General features: G+C 37.4%; 1 protein-coding gene across 1 annotated transcript; it reads left to right on the forward strand.

Moving 5' to 3' along the window:
• Positions 1–207: 207 nt before the first annotated feature.
• Positions 208–19612, forward strand: wnt3a (wingless-type MMTV integration site family, member 3A). The gene is made up of 4 exons (XM_015023711.1): positions 208–360; positions 7636–7877; positions 15888–16153; positions 16238–19612. Exons 1-4 carry the CDS (start codon positions 239–241, stop codon positions 16715–16717), a joined length of 1110 nt encoding a protein of 369 aa, XP_014879197.1. The 5' UTR covers positions 208–238; the 3' UTR covers positions 16718–19612.
• The last annotated feature ends 2293 nt before the right edge of the window (positions 19613–21905 follow it).

Consider the following 21905-nt stretch of genomic DNA (forward strand, 5'->3'; position numbering starts at 1 on the left):
CCTTAACAAAAAAGCAAGCGGCTTTTAACTTTTAATATTTGGCTCCTCAGTTCTGCCACCAGCACTCGCGATAGATTGAAAGACTTTTTTTTTTTTTTAATCTCCCTGCGGTTGTTTCAAGATTGAAATAAAAATCCACCAGCTAGTAGTTATTTTCTTTTTTTTTTTTTTCTTTTTTATGTTTTATTTTTATTTTTTATTTTTTTGCTTCACTCTTCAGTTCAGTTCTGGTGCGCGGATGAGCGCGCATGTTGGCGTTCTGCTGGAGAGGTTTTGCGAAACTTTAAGGATGATATACCTTGGATGTTTCCTGCTGCTGTGTGGGCTTACGCATGTCATAGCAAGCTATCCCATCTGGTGGTAAGCTTTATCTTCACTTTTTTTTTCTTTTTTGTTTTTTTACACCTTAAATAAACGGCGACGTGATTTTTTTGTTCTTGTTGTTATTGAAATGCTGAGAAGCGTCTGATGGTCCTCGATCCATGTGCGACACTTTGAGCGGTTGTAGTTTCAGTTTGTTTTCTGACAGCAGCCGGACTCTTACGCACAGTAATGATCCGTCAGCTTCAGCTTAAGCAGATGTAAATTGTCCGCAGTGAATGCTCTTGTTGACTTTGTTGTTCATAATTATTCATTAATTCTATTTATTTTATTATTATTATTATTTATTTGTTTATTTATTTATTTTATCTAACTCATCATGGAAATGTGTTGAAACTAACCAGGTGTGTGTCCAGAAAGTTTGAAAACTGGGGCAGGCAGATGGTGGTTCATTGGCACACCAAAACAAAAAACCCAGAACAGCGTTTTGGGAGTTTGATTATCCTGTCACTAAAGAAGTGGTGCAGAGCATGTAGTGAGTGAGCAACAACTAGCAAACACATTTAATTAATATAATTAATTAACTAATTAATTAACAAATACATGTTACAACTCATAGACTTGTCCTCTTGTGTCCTGAAGATATACTCCTATAACAAATATAATAAATTAAAACATTGCAAATGAAAAACTGTCCTGACAAATAGGTTTCAGTGTATGGGGCCTACAAAATATAGCACTGGCCTTTGCCCACTTTACCATTGGAGCGACTAAAATAAACACGAGTTGACAAAAATGTACATTTCTATTGGCATTTCCAATCAATTGTAATTCTGAAAACATTGGCCTGTATTTGTGTGAGAATTAGATCGTGAGAGAAAGACATGGGTTTATGTTTATCCAGTTTTTATTTTGGGGGGTGGGGGTGAGGAGGAGGTCATTAATGTGTTACTGGCAGACATTGAATCCCCTGCTTAAATCTGGGTCTCTATTCAAACGTACATGAACATGGGTTGTTCCCTACAAAACATGTAATTAACCACTATTTAATCAGGATAAAGTCTATGCTTCTAAAAAACAAACTTACACACAGAGCTGTGTGTATCAGGTGGCTTCACATAAGGTTTAAGACAGACGAAGAGAGTTTTTAAGTCCATCTTTTGGTATTTTTCTTGTTGTCTTTGTTCCCTTTTTTTAAGGGAATAAACTGTAAAACCAATTCTTATCGCCTCATTTGCACAGTTGCAGTGCTTCGTTAGATATAATGTGAAACAAATGGATGACTTTGAGGAAAATTTGTCAACAGTAAAACAAGACTCACCGATCAATCAATCAATCAGTCAATCAGTCAATCAAATCTCTCTTAATAGTCTCTGTTTGGTGATGGGCATGTCAAATACTGAAAACATTGTTTTACCCTATTTGTTTAATGCATCAAACTCAATCATTTCCACTAAATTAGGTTTATAAGCATGTTAACCAACATCATGTTAGAATAGAATAGAATAGAATAGAATAGAATAGAATAGAATAGAATAGAATAGAATGTTTCATTGAGATTCATACAAGACATTGCTGTAAAGACACTCTTTCTTAAAAAAGAACATTCTTATGTAGTAAATACAAAGACAGTTTGTAATCATGTAAAAATAACCATATTTCACATAAATAATAGTAAAATATACAAATATTTGGCTCTACATAAATAAAACAGCGTTAATGCTTCTTAGTCCATTTCGAGGATGTTGTCTGTATGTTTATGATGCTGATATCATTGGGAGGTCACTTACTTGTCATGTGATCCAGTTTCACTGTGCAATCTGTAATGTCTCACAGTCAAGGTAATTTTTCAGGATATAATGACTTACTCATGCAGTTTAAAGTTAAAATAAGTGATTCAGTAGTCTGACATATGACAGACTGAATATTTGACCTGCATTGCAGCTGAATTTATAAAGCAGGATTGAAACTTCAAAGATGCATTGGTTTAGACTAAATAAGATTTTTTGCTGCAAACAATTTTAGGCATTTATTATTTTGTTATATATTTTTTAATTATTCACTTTAAATTACTGTTTAGCTTTCTGTTCTGTCTCACCACACTGGTTAAAGAGTGGCATGTGCTATAAAATCAAGAATATAAAACCAAAACCTCTGTGAGTTTTGGACTAAATCAGAATAAAAAAAACAAAAACAATTTGTGATTTGAAGCATTTATTTGCAAAAACTTGAAAAGGATATTGGGGAAAGGTTTATTCTTTCTGGTATTTCTGGCAAGTGCAGGTATTTCAGGAGTAAAGGCTTGTCCAGGGCCCCATTTGTGCAAGAACTATTACTCCAACTGATAATGATGTATAATTAGGTGATTAGGATCTTGGATAAGAAGGTCATCAGGTTCCATCATGCTCAGGAAAAAAAAAAAAAACCTTAATACAATAACCTTTGAAAATTTCACATAATACTTGAATCCTAGACATATTTTTGAATGCTCACATGGCACTTTTAAGGTAACTAAAAAATAATAATCCTTCTCTCAACGTGTGGATATGCTGACAGGTCATGTAAAATAGCAAAGCATTTCATTGAAAAAGAACAATTGCATTATCCTGTATCCTGTGCAAATTCTGTAGTTAATGTGATGGTTTTGTGCCTTTATTTTTGACTTATTTTGTTTCACATAGTTGGGTCTTAGTGTATTTGCATTTTTAGCCCTGTAAAATATTATTTATGTATTATGCAGGTATCTATCTAGATTTGTGCCATTGACTGGTATGAAGATAAGGTGAGGATTTAAAAAGTTTCAAAGCAACAAAAACAAAAACTGCTGCATAATGTTTCTACTGTTTAGTTTCTGCTGTTTCTGCTGGCATTTCTCTTGAAATGCTAGAGAAAGGGCTGGAGTAATCATTGTTATAATCAGTGTTAGGTTTGTAGCTTGCCCTCTCCCACCTGTTGCTGAGCACTGCTGATCAGCTGAATTAGAAAAGCCTAATTCACCTGAGAAAAACACAGAGAGTCATCGTGTGGAAATTGAGAAACTGTTGCCAGTCACTGTCATTAAGGTGACCCAGTTCAAAAACTATCAGCATGTTCTAAGTGAAAGCCGTTGATATTATATACTTTTGTCATGAATCTCTGTGAAACCATGAAATTTTAATCAAACTCAGTGTGGAAAATATTCTTCCTAGGGACAGGTTTGCCATTTAGCTTAAACTGTGCACAATATCCTAAATACCCCACTTCGGCATAACATTTTCCACTTTGACATTGGCTCTCAAAGTCTCATCAGACTTTGAGAGCTAATGTCACGTCTGGTAAAATACGTCCATCAATCATAGCAGGTTTTGTACAGTAGAACAAAAATAACAAAAGATGTCCAGGTTCCAATAAATCATTTAATATTTGGCAATGCTTTAAAACTGGGTGGACCCCTAATCTACTTCCATTAATGGGTCCCCTGGTGTTAAGGCTGATGAGAAACTAATTACACACTCAGCTGGAAGGAAATCCTGATATAACACTGAGCCCACTGAGTGGATAGATGGGGGAAAAAAAGGAGGAATGCTCTAATCATTCCTATCTTCCAGCATATTTGATTTTGATCAAATTTGTCATCTAATTCTTTGTAATCATTTCTTTAAGTCATTTTTTCCATTCCCTACTTTGAAAGAAAATAAAAAAAAAACCTTGGAAGGCAGGTTTCCGCTCTGTTACAGTTGAAATCGTGCTGTAAGTGGAAAAATCTGTGTGTAAATTTGGAGTTTGGAGAAAGCAACTGCAAAAGCAACACCGAGCCAAGAAAACACATGATCTGATTGGCTGAGTTGCTCCCACCAAAATAAACAAAACTCTGACTTACTGACAAAAGAGCACATGCAGTAATGCTCTAAAACGTTTTCTTTTTTATCTTTTTTTTTCTACGTTAGCCTCAGCTGAAATAACTAAGTTCCTTTTGACTCACATTTTCTCTCCGTTTGCAAACAAACATGCAAGAAATGTGAAAGCCATGTCTCTTCAATTTAGGGTTAAAGGGAGATTTATTGCTGGCAGACGCTGCAGAATTTTCAAGTGGCCTTCAGACACAGCCTCAATGCCCGTAGTAGTATGTGGCGTTGCAGATCTGCACTAAGGCGGGTTCATGTCTGCCTATTCCCGACCTGCCATGACATAGCCTGGCTGCACCCGCCACCCTCCCACCATCCTTCTCTAGTCCACCCCACCTTAGAAGATAAATACCTGGAGGTGAAAGCTTGCCACACATTCCTTCTCCCAAACATATTCTCTTGATGTCAAAGTCGACTCCAAGGCCCCAGGGCCCACGAGTAAAGTGGTAATTCTGAGGCACCTTGCTTGGGCTTGCTGAAATATGCATTAAACATGCGCTGGTTACACTTAGATTAGAGGGGAAAATCTATTCAGAGCGCAAAAAAATACATCCCTTATATATGTTTTTCTTTAAGCTAAACAGTTTTCCGTACATTAGCCATGGCTTTTTTTTTTTTCACTCAATACACTGAAAGTCCTGCTTTCTGCACAACAGCAGCTCCCAACAAGATAAATTGACTTTTTTTTCCCCTGAGGAATTAAAGAGGTTAAAGTAAAGACCACACAATAAATACCAAAAATCCACACAACACACAGAAGAGCAGCAGTTAGCCTTAAGTGGTTGTTGGAGATGGTCTCCAACAACACTGCTCTTTATGCAACAGTTTCTGCAAAAAGAAAAGAAAAAAAAATCATAAATCATCTCTACTGGAACATGCCCTGCCTCCTCTCGTAAGCCGTTTCCTAACACAGGAAGGGATGGCACCAACTCACTCTGCTCCACTGAGACAGAAACACATCACATTGAGTCACGGTGAGTTTGTGTGTAATTGTTTAAGATCCGGCAGAGGCTCATGCACAATGGCCTCTTAAAGCACAGATCGAAGGGTTATTAGTTCCTTAAATCAAAGTCGATCACATGTTGCATTAAAACAGCGTCTGAGGTGCTGGCAAGTTTGTGCACAGTGATTAAAAAATGATTAGTTTTCTGCAATTCTTGTGAGAGGGAACCCAAGTAGGTGGTTTCTGCAGGTCTCTGCTGGAAACTATCAGCTGCAGGGTAGACAGATTCACAAAGGCAAAAAAGAGTTCACACAGCAGGAGCGTCTTGTTTACTGATGCTTGCAGCAGACAAAGGTGATTTTGTCTAGAATAAATATCAACTTGCCATTGCTCACTGACTTACTGTGTGTCTCAAAGATTACTACATAGACCTGTTCCTTCTGCAGAAAGAAGGAAATGTTCTTTTTCAAGAAAGAACATTTGTAAAAGGCCTGTTTGCACAGGCTTCCTGACATGGTTTTTGGAACCAATGAGATGCTTGGATTTACCTGATTTTTATATGAGCTGTATTTTTATTCTTTATCCGTTATTATTTACAATTTCTCAAAAATAGAAAGGCAACTTTAAAATGTTTTGTGAAGTTGAACTGGGATTAGTCACAGACTTCTTGGAAGAAAATCTGCTCAGTATTTGTAGTTCGAAGAAAAATAACTCTGCCTGCAGGCCTGTGTCAGGAACCCGGTAATCTTGTGATCAGTTATTAATCCCTGAACAACACTGAGCAGGTTAGCAGAAAATGAGCAGCTAAGTACACCTTCCCCTGCTTTGGGGATGCATTCGTGGAAGAGACACAAATCCATGTCACTGAGAAGACAGAGATCTTACTTGGCCTGCCCGGGTAAGGTCTTACCGAGGTCACCAAGAGCAATGGCCCTTGTGAAAGACAGTGAAAACCTGCCCTATTTAGAAAACAAATCTGCGACCTGAAAAAGTAAGAAACACAAGTGAAAATATGAAGGCAAACACTTCAAATGAGATTTAGTTTGGAGTGATTCAAGCTACAACTCTATTCACATTTCATAAAAGACTCAATCAAGTCAATTTAATCAGATTATAAAAAAAATACAGAAATCAGGTATTTAAAGGGTTTTCAACAAATAATCCCAATGATGTCGACCTTTCATTCACTGGACATTCAATGACATTCAGCTTGGTCCAAAGTTCTTCATACCCCGGGTGCTAAAACAGTTTCCATTGAACCATCAACTTTCTTTCTGATCGAAAATGAGACAGGAATCTCTCAAAAGACAACAATGCAATAGGACAGACCACCAGTTTTGTTAAAAATAACTGCTATTTAGAATAGATTGTTAGTTTGTATTTAGTTTTAAAAAAAAACAGTGCTACAGTTTCCAAACCCTTTTCATTGCTGACCAGCCTACTGCTTGTCCCCACTGGTAGTTGGAGGATTTAGCTGATGATGACCTCCAAGCCGTTGAGTGCCATCACCCTAATCTTTAGCTCCCTCTACAGATCCTACACTAGATCCATGTCAGGATTCTCATTGGGGCTCTTCAATATAATTCCAAATGAAAAGATTAATTCAAGCCTAAGTCTGCAAGGGGTATGCATAATTTTGAGGTCAGATGTATTTTTTTGATGGTTGTTTAAGGTTGGCCGTCAGTAGTCTTTCCATGGCTTCAGGGCTCATCATTGTGTATTAAAAAATGAATAAGAAGAATAAGCGTGTTCTCCAGCAATATTAAAATGTGTAGCAAGGCTAATAAGTTAATGTCTATTAAAAAAAATACTGTTCAAGGTAACCGTTATACAGTGGTACACCTTACTTCTCAGTGCTCTAAATGCTGAGTGAGTAATAGAAATAAATAGACACTAATAATAAAGATTGAGAGAATTATAAAGGTGTAAAGGCACAGAGATGTAATCAGTGAGCCAAGTTTACACTTGTTTCTTTAAGCATCTTCCTCAAAGAGAAAAACTACGAGTGCATGCGTGTGTGTGGGGGGGGGGGGGGTTCTGCGTCACTCTTAATACAGTCTCTGAAGTTTCATTGTAGGGTTTACACTCTTATTACCCTAAGCTGACAGCCTGTTAAGTGTGCGGACAGCTAATGACAAGGTGTAGTTTTTCCAAGTTGTCAGCTTAAGGTCTATGAAGACCTCTGGATGCGTCGCAGACTTTCATCTTAAACAGAAACAATGCGGTGGCAGGGCTACAATTTCAATACACATGAAAGGCAGGTGTCTTTGGAAAGGGTGGTTGAAGGGATAAAGGATAGAAACCTAATGGTAGCACTTGATATGACAAATAAACACACACAATCAGATAAACTCAGACATAAGATTACACTGCACAAAGAGGAAAATTACCTCCCACTTCAGTAGTGAGACATCGATTCAGACAAATAGGATACGAGGATATAATTATGAAAACGCGCTGACACTGTGACTTCCTCTCTGCCTGTAGGTCACTAGCAGTGGGCCACCAGTATTCATCAATAGGTACCCAACCTATTCTTTGTGCCAGCATACCAGGTCTGGTGCCCAAGCAGCTGCGCTTCTGCAGAAACTACGTTGAGATCATGCCCAGTGTGGCCGAGGGGGTAAAGATTGGCATCCAAGAGTGCCAGCACCAGTTCAGAGGCCGGCGCTGGAACTGCACAACAGTCAATGACAACTTGGCCATCTTTGGGCCAGTTTTGGACAAAGGTAAACTGTACAGCATGCGTATGTGAATTCAGATCCATGGGCTTACGTTCATTGAAGTTTCATGGTCTCATACATAACTCAGATGTGTACTTTTAGGCTTATGGTTGGTAATGTTGGGTTAAGGTTGCAACTAATTTGTGGTCTAGAGGCACACAGTTTACAAAAATTAAAAGAAAAACCATTTGCAACTATCAACATCGTGACTCTGAATCTTTCAGAAATTTTCTTTAAAATATAGCTATGGAGACAGAAAGATAGATATGATAACCTTCAGAGGAAGATTTTTTTGCATCTTTGCCCAACTTTCACGAGCACAATGGCACACATAAATATAAGAAAGCCAGAAAAAGATAATTTGTCATTATTTTACCCTCAACATAAATAGGTTTCCATTGTCACTTAATAAAGATGAAAATTTAAATAATAACTTAGTCAAAAATTCAAACTATCAAGGATTTTTTTTCTCGTGTATAATTATGAGTGAGCTCGTAGATGTGGAGCATTCCAAAACATTAATGATGTTCAACTTCAATGGCTTCAGTTTGTGTTTCAGTATGTTGCTGCCTTTGCAAAGTTGATATAAAAGTCTTTAGTTCTCCAAACTACTTTAAAAAAAGGAAAAGAAAAGTGACTTATGGTCTTTCTGAGCTGATTAACTCTTTCATTAACTGTTCTGTTTTCTCTTTGTCTTATATTTGCAGTAGAAAAGCTGCATTCCCTGCGTGCATCATTCATTATGTTGATTCAAATCCTTGTTTAAATAGTCTTGAGACAGAACAAGCTCTGAGGGGCCTATATGCATGAAATGATGTACACAATTAGCCCAAGGCAAGTTAGTTCTGTCTTGTCTGAGTTTTCCTTGGGAGGGGATCTCCTGCAATTGCCACATTTTCCTTAAAAGACACCTAGGACGTGAGATTCTGAACCAAGCTGAATAATGCAGTTTTTCTAAAATACATTTTCACTTCAGAATATGATGACTTGCATATAACTGTCTATTCAGGAAATGAGGCCACACGCTTTAAGGCATTCAGACAAACAAAAACAGCAAAGAATAAGTGAAAAAGGTCAAGAAAACATGATGTATTATTAAATACACATGTAAAAAGAAACTTTAAATGATATATTTCTTCCATTGGCCTAATTTCGCCCTGAAAACATGGCAATTTTCTGTAGTTTTCTTTATTCTTTTTTTTTTTTTTTTTTTTTTTTTTTTCACAATAAGCTTTACAGGGCATTGCAAAACTAATCATGCCCCTTGAACTTGAACTTACACGCACAAACCCCAATGATTTTAAGTGATACACCAACAAGGGAGTGGAAGGAAAATAATTCACAGCTTTCAAAATATTGAAAAAAAAAAATTAAATAAAATCTGGGCCTAAAAAGGCTCAACAAACTGATAAAGAAGCCTGGTTTTGTTATTAAATTTCATTTAATGAAATATTTTTGAATTTAATTTGAAAACAGTGTCATGAAATTTTGCAGAACTGCCATTCACTGAAATTAAATCTGAAAGACTTTTGGTGTATATCTCTATCATTTTTGCAAGTCTGCAGCCTAAAATCTCCCCCACTTTTCTTTACAAAATAGCTGACACAGATTTTCAATAAAATTGGGCCAATTCTAAGTTTTTTTTCGGCTCATGGACCTTTCCCACAGTCTCAAATATTTTGCGGATACTCAACTCCATAAATAGTTTCATCAACTCTGACCAGTTTTTCTGCAACTCCTGAAAAAGAACAATCCCATAGCATGACAGTGCCACCACCATGTGTCACTCTGGCTGTAGTCTGTAGTCTTAGATAACTTTTAGTGTCATTTAAGCAAAGCACCTTTTTTGGCGAGCTTGCTGTTCTTCCTACATTGCTTGTGGCAATTTTCAAAAATTAAACTTCACAAAGGATCAACTTTAGTGTCTTTGAGCATAGTTTCAGACATAAATTTTATGGCTCAGTTTTTATCCCCATCTCAGAGCTGAACGTTGAAAACAAGTGGTAGTTTTCCATTTAGCAAATTCACACATACAAGAGAAGATGCGAAAACATTTGATAATCATTTCTGACAGCATGTACTTATGTTTGACTTATACTTGGACAATCAGCAATGCAAGATACTTGCTGACATGGAATAATAATTATGGCTTACCAAAATGAAATAAATTCCTGAACAACTTTTTTTTTTCCATCTATGCCTAAGGGAATATAACTTGGTTGTATGTTATTGCACAAAGCTTGGTTTCCAGTAAGCAACTATTTCCTGCTTTCTTACAGGTAACCTACACCTCATCTGTTAGTTGATGCGTTGCCTGATGTTGTTACAAATGCTGCTCGACATGTTGTTTTCAAGAAACATTTCCAAATTTCATAATTCAAATTTGCTTTGTAGCTTCATAGCTGCACTGGAGGAGTTCATGTTCTTTCGCTTCTTGTGCTTTCTAAAATATGATTTAAAAAATGAGACCGGATGTTGTGCAATGTGGACATCCACATTGCACAACATCTAAAGATCTAAACTTGGCAGCTAGTTTGCTGAAGACTGATGCAAATGTGGCCGCTTGGAGGTCACTTAGGGCAATTGCTTTTAATAAACTCTTGAGTCAGTTGATAGAAGAGGCTTGAGCTCAAGTAGGTGGCTAACGATAGGGGTTCTCAATCCCAGCCCCATTGTGGTGCAAAATGCCACCACGTCGTTCCCATTGCCCTCCCCTCCCAACTCTAAATTGCAGGGGTACTGACTGGAAAGAGAAGGCCGCTACTGGGCTTTAGTAAATCATTTTGATTGGATTAAGGTCACCCAGGCCCGTAATAATGTGAGAGGTCAAAGTGGCTGGATTAAGTGCCTTTGTCTGAAGATGAGGAGAGTGGCTCAGGGGCTCACAGGCCTTTGATAGGTTTTAGTCAGAGTGGGCTTCCATTTCATTGGATTTGATTGATGCTGGTGGTTGTCTGTGGAGTGAAGCCATTGTCCCCACTGGTGTCTGTTTGTCTGCAATTCAGACTGTTGTCTTTCAGTTTCCTCTTGGCCTTTTTTTTTTTTTTTTTGTGAGGAAGAGTATGCACCTTATTTACTTCAAAAACTTAGTTACATCCCATGACTGGTAGTGTTGATCTCATTGACATGATGAGCATTTGAGTTAGTTTAACATCTCTATGAAGGAAGTTTGTATTTAAAGGAAGATTGTTTTTGAAGTTAGAGCAAAAAAAAAAATAAAATGGAAAAACAATTACTTAAAACTTAAAGCAACAAGATCCTACCCAGTGTGAGCACTACTTTCTGTTACCACACACACTCACATGAATGAAAAGGAAAGCAACTCCTGCCTTTAAATAAGACACATTCTTGTTAGAACTCTCTCTCAGACGTGGCCTAAACCTCAAAGATTTTATCCATAGCCACACCTCACATCACAAGGCCTGCCTCCAGGCTATGTCTGTGTCAGCACTCATTAATTTACATTAACCAAAGTGTCAAAACATGCACTGCTGGAATCTGCCTGTGATGAAAGGTAATAGAAAGCTGTGCAGGTGTTCTCGGTTTTTGCAACCAATCCCAGAGCTGTTGTGACCTTTCTTGCTATCTGAACAACACCTCCCTGCTGTATGGGCATATGCACACTTCTGTTTGTGAGTCATATGATGGAATTAGGGAGTGCAACTGTGCCTCAAAATGTGGATGGCAACTATATCGCAGGTGTTGAGACCTATGCAAACAGAAACTGCATTTTACAAAAGTTTTTAAGCCCATTAAGCTTCTTCACATAATGTCACCATACAACCAGAAACTTAGTTGTGTTTTGTTGTGATTTTATTTGAAAAGACACAAACTGCAACATAAATGCGAAGTGAAAGGAAATGCTTTCTAAATCCATCTGTTGCCAGAATTACGAATACAAAGTCGTCAGGGTACAACAACGATAGTCACAGGGCTCTAGAGACTAGAGTCGATAGCGCTGTCGGCTAGCCTTCTTGCGAAAAAAGTCAAGCTCAGTCAAATTGGATAGAACAGCAAATATTGCCACAGATTTTCCATACGATTTAGATGTGGAATTTGCGCTAGAAGATTCTAACTATACACAATAAGTTATAGTATATCCCCTTGTACCTACTGTTGTATCCTAACCTCTAACAGATTTATTCCTTGACTGGTTTGCTTTCGCTCCATCCATTTTCTCCTTCAACTCCTCCATCTTCCCTCCCCCTGCTGCAAAAAGTGTTCCCCCAGCATCATGCTGCCACCATCATTTTGGAAGTGCTATATTTTTTTTTTCTTTTTGCCATAAATAATCTTTTGCATGTTAGCTAAAATGTTACATTTTGGTCTCAAGTGAAGAGATAACCTTCATATCTGTTTGCTGTGCTGGCATGCACAAACTTTATCTCTGCAGTTCCTGCAGAATTACCATGGGAGGTCTTGGCTTCTTCACAGTGTTGAAGACTACAGCTTCTGCATATGGCGTGCACATTCTACCATCTGTGCAGACCATACTTTTTCATTTTCAGATGAGCCTCAAAGCTTTGACCTTCTCCAGCAACATATCCTTGACCTGTCTGCTGTGTTCTTGGGTCGTCATGATCCTGTTTCCTCTCTAGTATTTTGTAGCTAACGTCTGATGCCTTCACAGACCACCTGGATTCATGATGATATTGTATCACTCACAATATCACTGTGATATTTAATTGTTTATTAATTTCTGAATGCACTTAATTGCATGGGATCTTATTTATGGGTGTCAGCGTACAGGACGCAAAACTGAAATTGACCCCATCCTTTTCAGATGCATTATTTGTTAGCAGTTTTGCAAATTATGATTCGTGTTTCTTCCACATCAAAATGATGTGGTAGTTTTTGTGGGTCTATCACATTTAATCCCAATATAAATTAAGTTTGTAGAAAAAGTTCAAGGGGTATGCAATTTTTTTTTTTTTTTAGCTTGGCAATATTCAAGCCAGGAAGTATAAGTGAAATCAATAAATCCCTCCTAAATTAACCAGGAGGATGTCAGGAGATACGGGTTATGACCTATGACCTGAGGATGAGAAAGTGTAACTATTTAGGATGAGCTAAAAGGTCTTAGCTTTTCACAGAACGTATGTCTCATCAAGCTGGGGGAGGGAAGTGAGCGCATCAGTATATCATTAACTCTGGGCAAGAAAGAAAGAAGGGGTGTGGTAAATGGAGTTGATGGGGGGACCTTAGCCCCGCTCCCCACTGGGTGCTGCTCAGAGCACAATATCTTCTCAACCATGAGATTAAGCAGGAGAAAAAGTGCTTTTCCCCATTCACACGCCCTTTAGATTGTTTTATTAAACCATGTGAATAGGGATTTCCCTGTCTGCCGACAAGCGGGGTCCAGCCAATGCATAGTTCTCTGTTGCTATGACTTAACTTAGTCCCCACTAATCACTAGCCAGGGCAAATTTCATATAAAATATCTGGGTCCATTGTGGGACTAACACAGCGTGACTGTGACAGCACAATAGGGGATTGAACCCCCCAGCAGGTTGTAGGGACCATTTGGCCTGCCGGTATCTGGCAAAGTTTGGTTGAAAAGCATTGTCCAAGAAAAAGTGTCCTTAAATTGGTCGTAAAAGGGAGAGAAGCTGTTGAACTTATGTAAGAGAGGACATCTCCCGGCGAAGTAAGCGCTACAACAGGAGGTGCATTTGGCTTCGAGACGTACTACAGCACCAGAAAGGTAGCATGATACCAAATATGACAACTCGTAAAAATACAGCTTGGAGTAGCATGCTTTTTTTTTTTTTTTTTTGCTTTAATTGAATAAAGCCCTAGAGCAAAAATAGTGTCAGGATTTAATGATCACCTCAGAAGCATTTACCAGCATCACATTTTAAATGTATTATATTTATATTATTGATATTTTTAGAATCAAACTTATTCATGCTTGTTGTATTTATATTATAATTAAGAAGCTCATAAAAGAGACATGTCTGACTCTGGATACATACTATAAACATCTTTTTAGACTCTATACTTACTGTGAGTTGTTAACATCTACACTGTAAAAAAGTTTAAAAAAAAAATAAATAAAAAATAAAAAAAAATAAACATCTGTAATTTACAATAAAATACAGGCAGCTGTGGGTGCCAGAATTTTATCATGTAAACACGTTGAAATTCTGGCAACCACAACTGCCTGTATTTTACTGTAAATATATGTTTTCACTGTGTAAACATTTTTTCATTTCACTCCAAGTCTATTAAATGCTTAAAAAACCGCATTCCCCCCAGATTTATCCCTGTAAGCCTTTAATAAAATGATTTCCCAACATTTTGGCATTAATGAAGTATTGCAATGTGACTATCAGATGGTGCCTGTTCGTTAATGATTTGAATTTATATTTCTGATTAAAAAAACATGTCATTAGTAACTTGTCTTAGATTTGGTGAAAGACAGCTTTCAATCGGTGATATTATTAAATCACATCCCTCTCCTAAGCTGTCAATATACTCCACCAACTGTAGGAAGCTATCTCTTTAGTGAAAATATTTTAAGCACAAAAATTGTTTGTCAAGTTCAGTTAAGGTTGTTTCACAGCAATAAATTTCAAATGTGAAAGATTTAATAAGAAGCACAGTTTTGTTTTTGTTTTTTGTTTTTACTGCCACTGTCATCAAATGTTGGATGCATTGAAATTTTGAGGCTATATGTTTGGTGAGAAACTTGTGACCTTCAAAATTTAAATCTCAGTGTATAGAGACTTATTCATTCTCCCAACTTTAAACTTTGAAAATTCAGTGTGTGAGTAGAGCTCATGGCACTACATGGCATGCTTGAACTTAAGCAGCGCCAATATACAGCATAGAAGCCAAAGTGTCAGAATGGTTATAGTAGTAAAGCTCATTGTTTACTGAGGTTGAACTTGTTATAAAAAGTTTTAGCATGACTTCTCTAGTCACACCTTTTCCGGTTACTTTCTGGAGAAAAGCTTGGTGGTAAAAAAAAAAAAAAAACATAAACAACTCTGAGCCTCAGAAAAGTATTGGTTTGATAGCTTATTATATGCCCTTCTTACTCTGTTGGATTAAACGATGGGAGCTACCTCTGCACTTAGTTTTTGCTTAATTCATTTTGAAGTGTTTGTCATTAAAATAAAAACGTTTGTTGATGTTTAGTAACCTTGGATGCATTTCATTGAAGTATGAAATGGCTGGTGGAGGATTCAAGAAGACCATTTCTCTTGCATCACTGTTTTAATGCCCCTTAGTCCTCAAACTGGTTGGAACCTGCTGCAAGGGAGGAGCTCCTGCTGCCTTTAACTACGTGCGCCTTCCTTTTTTTTCTTTTCTTCCTTTCGTTTGTTTTCCCTCTCTTTCTTAAAATACGCTTTGGCTCTCTCACACAGTCAAACATGTCGGCATAAACTGTCTTATATGTCGCCTACTGTTCGATATCTAATTTACTTACGCCTTTTGGTTTTCATTCCCTTTTCAAGTTTTACCTCATTTTCATGCACTCTATTAGGCGAATGAATTAGGCACCTGGTCAATAAAGACTCAACTCCATGTTGTGCATTGTCCCTTCAGTGCAAGGTTGTTTCCTAACCTCTCAAAAGCTTAATTGAGTCTCTTAATTATAGGTCTGTCAGGCCTGTCTTTTCCTCTCATCTCTGTGGAAGATCCTGATCCCTCTGACTCATCAGTTAGCTATGTCAAACACAGACATGGAGGACTTTCCAGCCTTATTTAGAGACAGCACGATTGATGTCTGGGCTGAACAAAGTCACACAGACAGTCATACAGATGACAAACAGATGAATCCGACAACAATAAAGGACTCCTAATATGCAGTTTATTTAATGTTGACATTAGTAGAAACAAAATGAACCCATGTCTGTGGACCAGGGGGTAACCAATACTGTTAATTATAGCTCATTCCTGAACATAATCGCATTAATCAAGAGACCATTTTCAGCTTTTTATTTTGCAGTTTGTGTACAACAGTTTTTCCGACCCATCCTAAACACATCCCTGAAATTCTCTTTGTAGCTACTCGAGAGTCTGCTTTTGTCCATGCCATTGCCTCGGCGGGGGTTGCCTTTGCTGTGACCCGGGCTTGCGCTGATGGTTCAGCCACCATCTGCGGCTGCGACACACGTCACAAGGGCCCCCCTGGAGAGGGATGGAAGTGGGGTGGCTGCAGTGAGGATGTGGAATTTGGAAGCATGGTGTCCCGCGAGTTTGCAGACGCGAGGGAGAACCGCCCAGATGCTCGCTCGGCAATGAATCGCCACAACAATGAGGCAGGAAGAACGGTCAGTTATTCTTTAGATTCTGCGTTATTGTTCTGCTGTTCCACTGTCAGGTGTTGTTAACTTTTTTATAAATAAAACCTACAGTCCCTCAACGACAACATGTTCCTGAAGTGCAAGTGCCACGGTCTCTCAGGAAGCTGCGAAGTCAAGACATGCTGGTGGTCACAGCCGGACTTTCGAGTCATCGGCGACTACATGAAGGACAAGTACGACAGCGCGTCTGAGATGGTGGTGGAGAAACACAAGGAGTCCCGCGGTTGGGTAGAGACGCTGAGACCCAAGTACAACTACTTCAAACCACCCACAGAGCGTGATTTGGTTTACTATGAAAGCTCACCCAATTTCTGCGATCCCAACCCAGAGACAGGCTCCTTTGGCACCCGGGATCGCATCTGCAACCTAACATCCCACGGCATAGACGGCTGTGACCTGCTGTGCTGCGGCAGGGGTCACAACACCAGAACTGAGAAGAGAAAGGAGAAGTGTCACTGTATTTTCCACTGGTGCTGCTACGTCAGCTGTCAAGAGTGTGTGAGAGTCTACGATGTGCACACTTGCAAATAGACTTGTAGAGGTTCTCAAGAATCTGAGAATTTCTTCCACAGGTTTCGACCTGTGAAACACGTGTCGCGTAAACACACACAAATGACTGTGTGTTCTATTCGGGGATGCTACGCAGAGCTAGTCTCTGCCCAAATCAGCTGAAAGTGTTGAACATGTATCCATACTGAGAGCATCCTTCATGAACTACCATGCTTGTATCTATGTTTTAAAAGGTTTTCATGCTGAAGTAGGAACAAAGGACTGCTGACGAATTAACAAACACCATATTGGTGTTTCTCTTTCATGTCAATAATAGCTATTTCTGTTAAGAATTAAACAGCAATGCCATTGTTACCCTCAATGTTTAATCATCTTTTGATTTTGACAAAAAAACAAACAAACAAAAAAAAGAACTTTATGTTACAAAACGCTCAACTGCATGCATTCCCCTCTTTGGTTTTTTATATGTATGTTTACATACATACGGGCGAACTAACATGATCATAGTTTCATAGTGTTATTGATGTTTAGGTAAGAATGCACTTGCACCTCAGTGAATGTAGCTATTTGCTGTAACATGTTTACACATTGTCACAACCTTAAGCTAATGGGTTAATATCTCTTTTAAATGACAAACATTATCTGAGAGTAGCCAGAGTAGCTACATACTGCTGAAACCAGAGCATTTCACCCATTTTATGTAGTTTTATATAGTTTAAGATGTTTTAAGTAAGGTTTTGTGAAACGGCTAAAGGAGTTAATTTCTTACCTGCAGTACATAACTCTTTTTGGCATCTATATGTAGCCCAAAACCACATTAGATGCTGCAGAAGGCTAAATCTAATGATCCTTCCAAAAGGGGCTATGAAAAAAAGCAAACTTCTACCATCTTAAAACAACTCCAATTTTAAAAACGCTGTTGTGGGTCATGAAATGCTGCGGTTTGCACCTTTAAACCAAGAACATCCCATTGCATATCAAGTGAGTACAATTCAGTTTATCAATACTGTACAAATTCCCCAAATGCAGCAATCTCTGTTATTGAGTAACCATGTGGCAACAGTTCCTTGCATCCGGTTGTCAACCTAGCAGCTACCCTTAATCCTGAGCAAATATTTTGTGACAGTGGAAAATAACAACTTTGTCTTTACAGAACATTCTGAAGCATGTATATTCTGGTCCATAAAGCTATGGCTTTTCAGACTTCAGTTGTTTTAAGATGATATATATCAATTATTTGTCTTGCCCCCTCTCACTTTAGCCATTAGCTGATAAACATGGTGCAAGAATAATCTACTGCAGGAAAGACATTTATTTTAGCCAAACTCTAACCCAAGATATTCTTTTAAAGATTTCTCAGAAAAAGCTATACTTTCACATATATCCAAGGGGAAGAAATATTTATGGGATGGTCAGAGATCTATAGCTAAGACTGCAAGGTCAGCTGAGAAATATGAAGCTTTCTCGCCCTGGGTTTGACAATATTAGCAAAGTCTTTGATGTGGAAAGACACTGATATTTGTGAAAGGGTTCTGTCCTATTATGTAAAGTTCAGACTTAATTGTTGTTTTAATTTTCAATCAATCAGAATGATACTCTCCTGCCATTTTAGGAAAAAAATAACAATAAAATGTTCATTTACGAGCTATGTAAGTTCTGTTATGCAGTATATTTTACAGTTGTTGGAAAATAATGACCAAAACCTTTGTTTGTAATGATTCTGAGCAATGACTTCCTGTTCCCTACACTAAACAATGAGCAGCATCACTGAAGCTATCAATACTTCCATATTATAAAGCTGCTAAGGTAACATGAGTTCATGTTTGTTTCATGTTTGTTTATTAACTTACATAGAATACATCTTCATCCCTGTGTGATTTGTGTATTCTTTGCATGTACTGATTCTTTCTGTGAAAGAAAACTGCTTATTGTAGTTTGGTAAAAAAAAAAAATGTGAATTTTTTTTTTTGTTTGTTTAAAGTAATACAGATTTAACTAAATAGGATAAAATAGAGCTTGTTTTTCTCAGTGTCACACTAAATATTGGATTAACAAGGTGGCGCAGATGGAGGAAAACACAATTATGTGGGACTGAATTCAAATACTCAACAAAGATACATTTAAAGATAAATAAATCAGCAAAATAGAAGACATATAAGACAGTGCAACAAATTCTGATCATTTTGCCGCTTTATCATTCATACTTTTGCGAATGGATGTTTTTTTTGTGCCTTTCTTGCCTACATATATCAGTTTTGAAAGCTTAGAGTAATTTTCCATAATTTTCTTTTCTGACAGCAGGAGGTCACTTAACAGTTACACTGGTTTTATCAGGTGTCTTTATTTGTAATACTGCATAAATGTTATTTTAATTTGAATTAAATTATAAGTATAGTTTGTTCACTTCTATGATTATGGGCTTCATCATTGTTTTTTAAAAATACATATCTTTTGAGGTAAACAAACTGTTAAATAATGACACATGGATATGAAATGGAAGTAAGAATTGAAAAGGGGGTAAATCGATCGAGAGCCACGCCTTTCACAGTTCTGTTTAAAACAAAAACAGTGTGTCAACACATTTCAGATAACACAAGAAAATATTTCTTTCATTTTTTCGATTTGATAAATTTTTGGCTTGCCTGTTTAGTTGTATATTTTTAGTAGTGTTGTCTCATTTCATCAAATGTGTTACCTGTTCTAAATACATTTTGCAAGATGTTGTGTTTAATTTTTGTTATTCCTAAAAGTTTATGTTCATTTTTTTGTTTTGCTTTGTTTGAGTTTTATTGCAGTTTACTGTGTTTCACTACTCATGACTTTTATAAAGCAGATTAATAGAGGCTATCTCCTTTGATTTAAGAAGAAATGCAGAATAATATTTATTTATCTGGGATGACCTTTGAATACCGAAATGAAAACCGGGACACACAGCTGGGTTGTTACTGTGCCACTGAATTTAGTCTCTCTGCTGTGGTGAAAGGTGTAAAATCTCTAAGAAATTATTTTTAACAAAACATGTTTACAGTGTAATACTACTGTTTGTCTCAGGCTTTTGTTCAGCCTGTGATCGAACTGAAAATATTAATAAACTGTTATAATAGGTTTTACTTTTGAATCATTCTTAATCGATTACAGAGCGGCCGCCATCAGTGCATGTTCTGAAACTGATCATGACATTGATTACCACGCACTCTGTATGTGGGCGACTGCTGTGTGGAGAATGTGGCTCTGTTCTAATTTTTTGAGTCTTAAATCCAAAGTTTTGTACAGACTAGTTCTAGGATTTTATGAATTTCTAAGATTTGATGTCTTTTTTATAATTATTTATTACATGCCTTGTACATATTAGTGAGTAAAAGTATATATTTGCAGAAATGTGTTTTTGAAGCAGTGTTGTGACTCTGTAGCCTTTTTACCTCATCTTTTTTTTTTTTTTTTTTCCACTGACAGGTGTTGATCCTGGTGCCTGTAATAGATTTCTAAAAGCTAACTCTGTAACATAAAAAATAAAATAAAATAAAAACACTGAACTCTGTGACTTGTTTCTGAATATTAAGTCAATGTGGATAAAGATGAACCCCTCTTATGTTAGGTTTGTTTTGATTTCAGAAGTTGCTCACTAAAGAATGATTTGTCCCTCAGCAATGAGTGCAAACATAAGTGTGCAAGCATGTTAGCAGATCTTGATAGAGGAAATATTTAGTCTGCATTAAGGTCAGACACTGAGAAAAAAGTTTCTTTGTTACTTTTTTTAGTGTTTCAACTGTAGCATATTGTAGTATAATGCCGTTTCTTTGCATTCTGATCTCCAGAAACTCACAAGGCAGAAAGAGATCTTAACACCCACATCTCTCAAAAATCTATATTGTTTTCTTCAGTTTAAATTTGTTTGTTGGATAAACTCATACACTGAAGACACTAAATGGCTACATGGGGCTGCTAATGGTTCTCCTTCCAGGTAAAGTGCATGAAGGTGACAGGAAATGTGAAAAAGAGACTAGAATTTTATAGAACAAGTAGTCCCTGGGTTATTGTGCTGGGCCATTTAACAGCTTGGAATCAGCTCCTAACACTGTAACAAACAGAAGAGCTGTGAGTAGCAACCAGTTACTTCTCTAATAATTATCTCAACAAAAAGCCATCAATAGGTTTAAGGTCTCATAAAGCAGTCCAGTAGTTCAGGCTGTAACATTAGTTTCAGCATGTTTACCTTTGGATTGATTTTAGGATGGCCTTCCACCCAAATTCTTTTCATCTTATTGTTCCTCCATGTATCTTTGTTCTACACCTTTTGCGATATCCTATGTATTCCCTCTTTTCTTTCTGCTGATGCCAAATGTTAACGTAGGAAGAAAACTGTTGATCATCAGAGATGAAGATTCTTCTCTGGTGAAGAGAGAAGAACCTCTTTATCAGTGATTCTTCTCTGGTAAAGAATCTAGTGAACAGTCACTTGGAAGAGCAAGGGATTGGAAGAGCAATACCTTTGCTCTTCCAGAAAGGGAGTTTCTCTTCCCTTCCCGGAATTCATACCACTCAGTGAGATTTCGACTGATTTTAAAAGACACTAAAATAATTGAAATTCATCTCCATACAATTTAACCTCATCAGAAAAATATATATAATGGTCATTGTAGTTATTGTTATTATAAATGAGTCAATAGTTAGTCTTTGTTGAGATTTTATTAGCAAAAAAGACTCTTAAGACAGTGCAGCAAAACAGCAAAACATGGGGGGAAAAGTCGTATAAGTTATAAGAGTTTAGAAAAAGATGGATATTTGTTCAAATGAGAGACCTGGTTGAGGTAGTCTTTACCTCAACCAGGTAAAGATAGTCTTTGAGCCAAGCAACAACTTCACCACCAAAGGCCAGGTCTCACTGCTACTTAACGCCATTGTCACACAGAAAGCTTGATGCACAAAATACTCCTCCAAAGTGGAAGTAACAAAAAAAAAGTGATACCTTTACACTCTCATTCATGTGGACTTATTTGGCCACCCCCTGCATAAATAGTGTTTAAAGTTGTCTGCCAGGGTATATCCTCACTTTGGCATTCCAGCACACTCACAAAAATGCTAAAACATTTACATCCGTCTTCATGCCAGAGACAACTACGGAACTTTGAAAACTGTTGCTGTGTGTGACTTACTGGAACACCGCCAGGTTGAGGTTTGCTTCAGTGACTGGGAGGGTGACAACAGCTCA

This window comes from Poecilia latipinna, unplaced genomic scaffold (genome assembly GCF_001443285.1).
Source record: "Poecilia latipinna isolate Pla-1442-1.1 unplaced genomic scaffold, P_latipinna-1.0 Scaffold3393, whole genome shotgun sequence".
Lineage (NCBI taxonomy): Eukaryota > Metazoa > Chordata > Actinopteri > Cyprinodontiformes > Poeciliidae > Poecilia > Poecilia latipinna.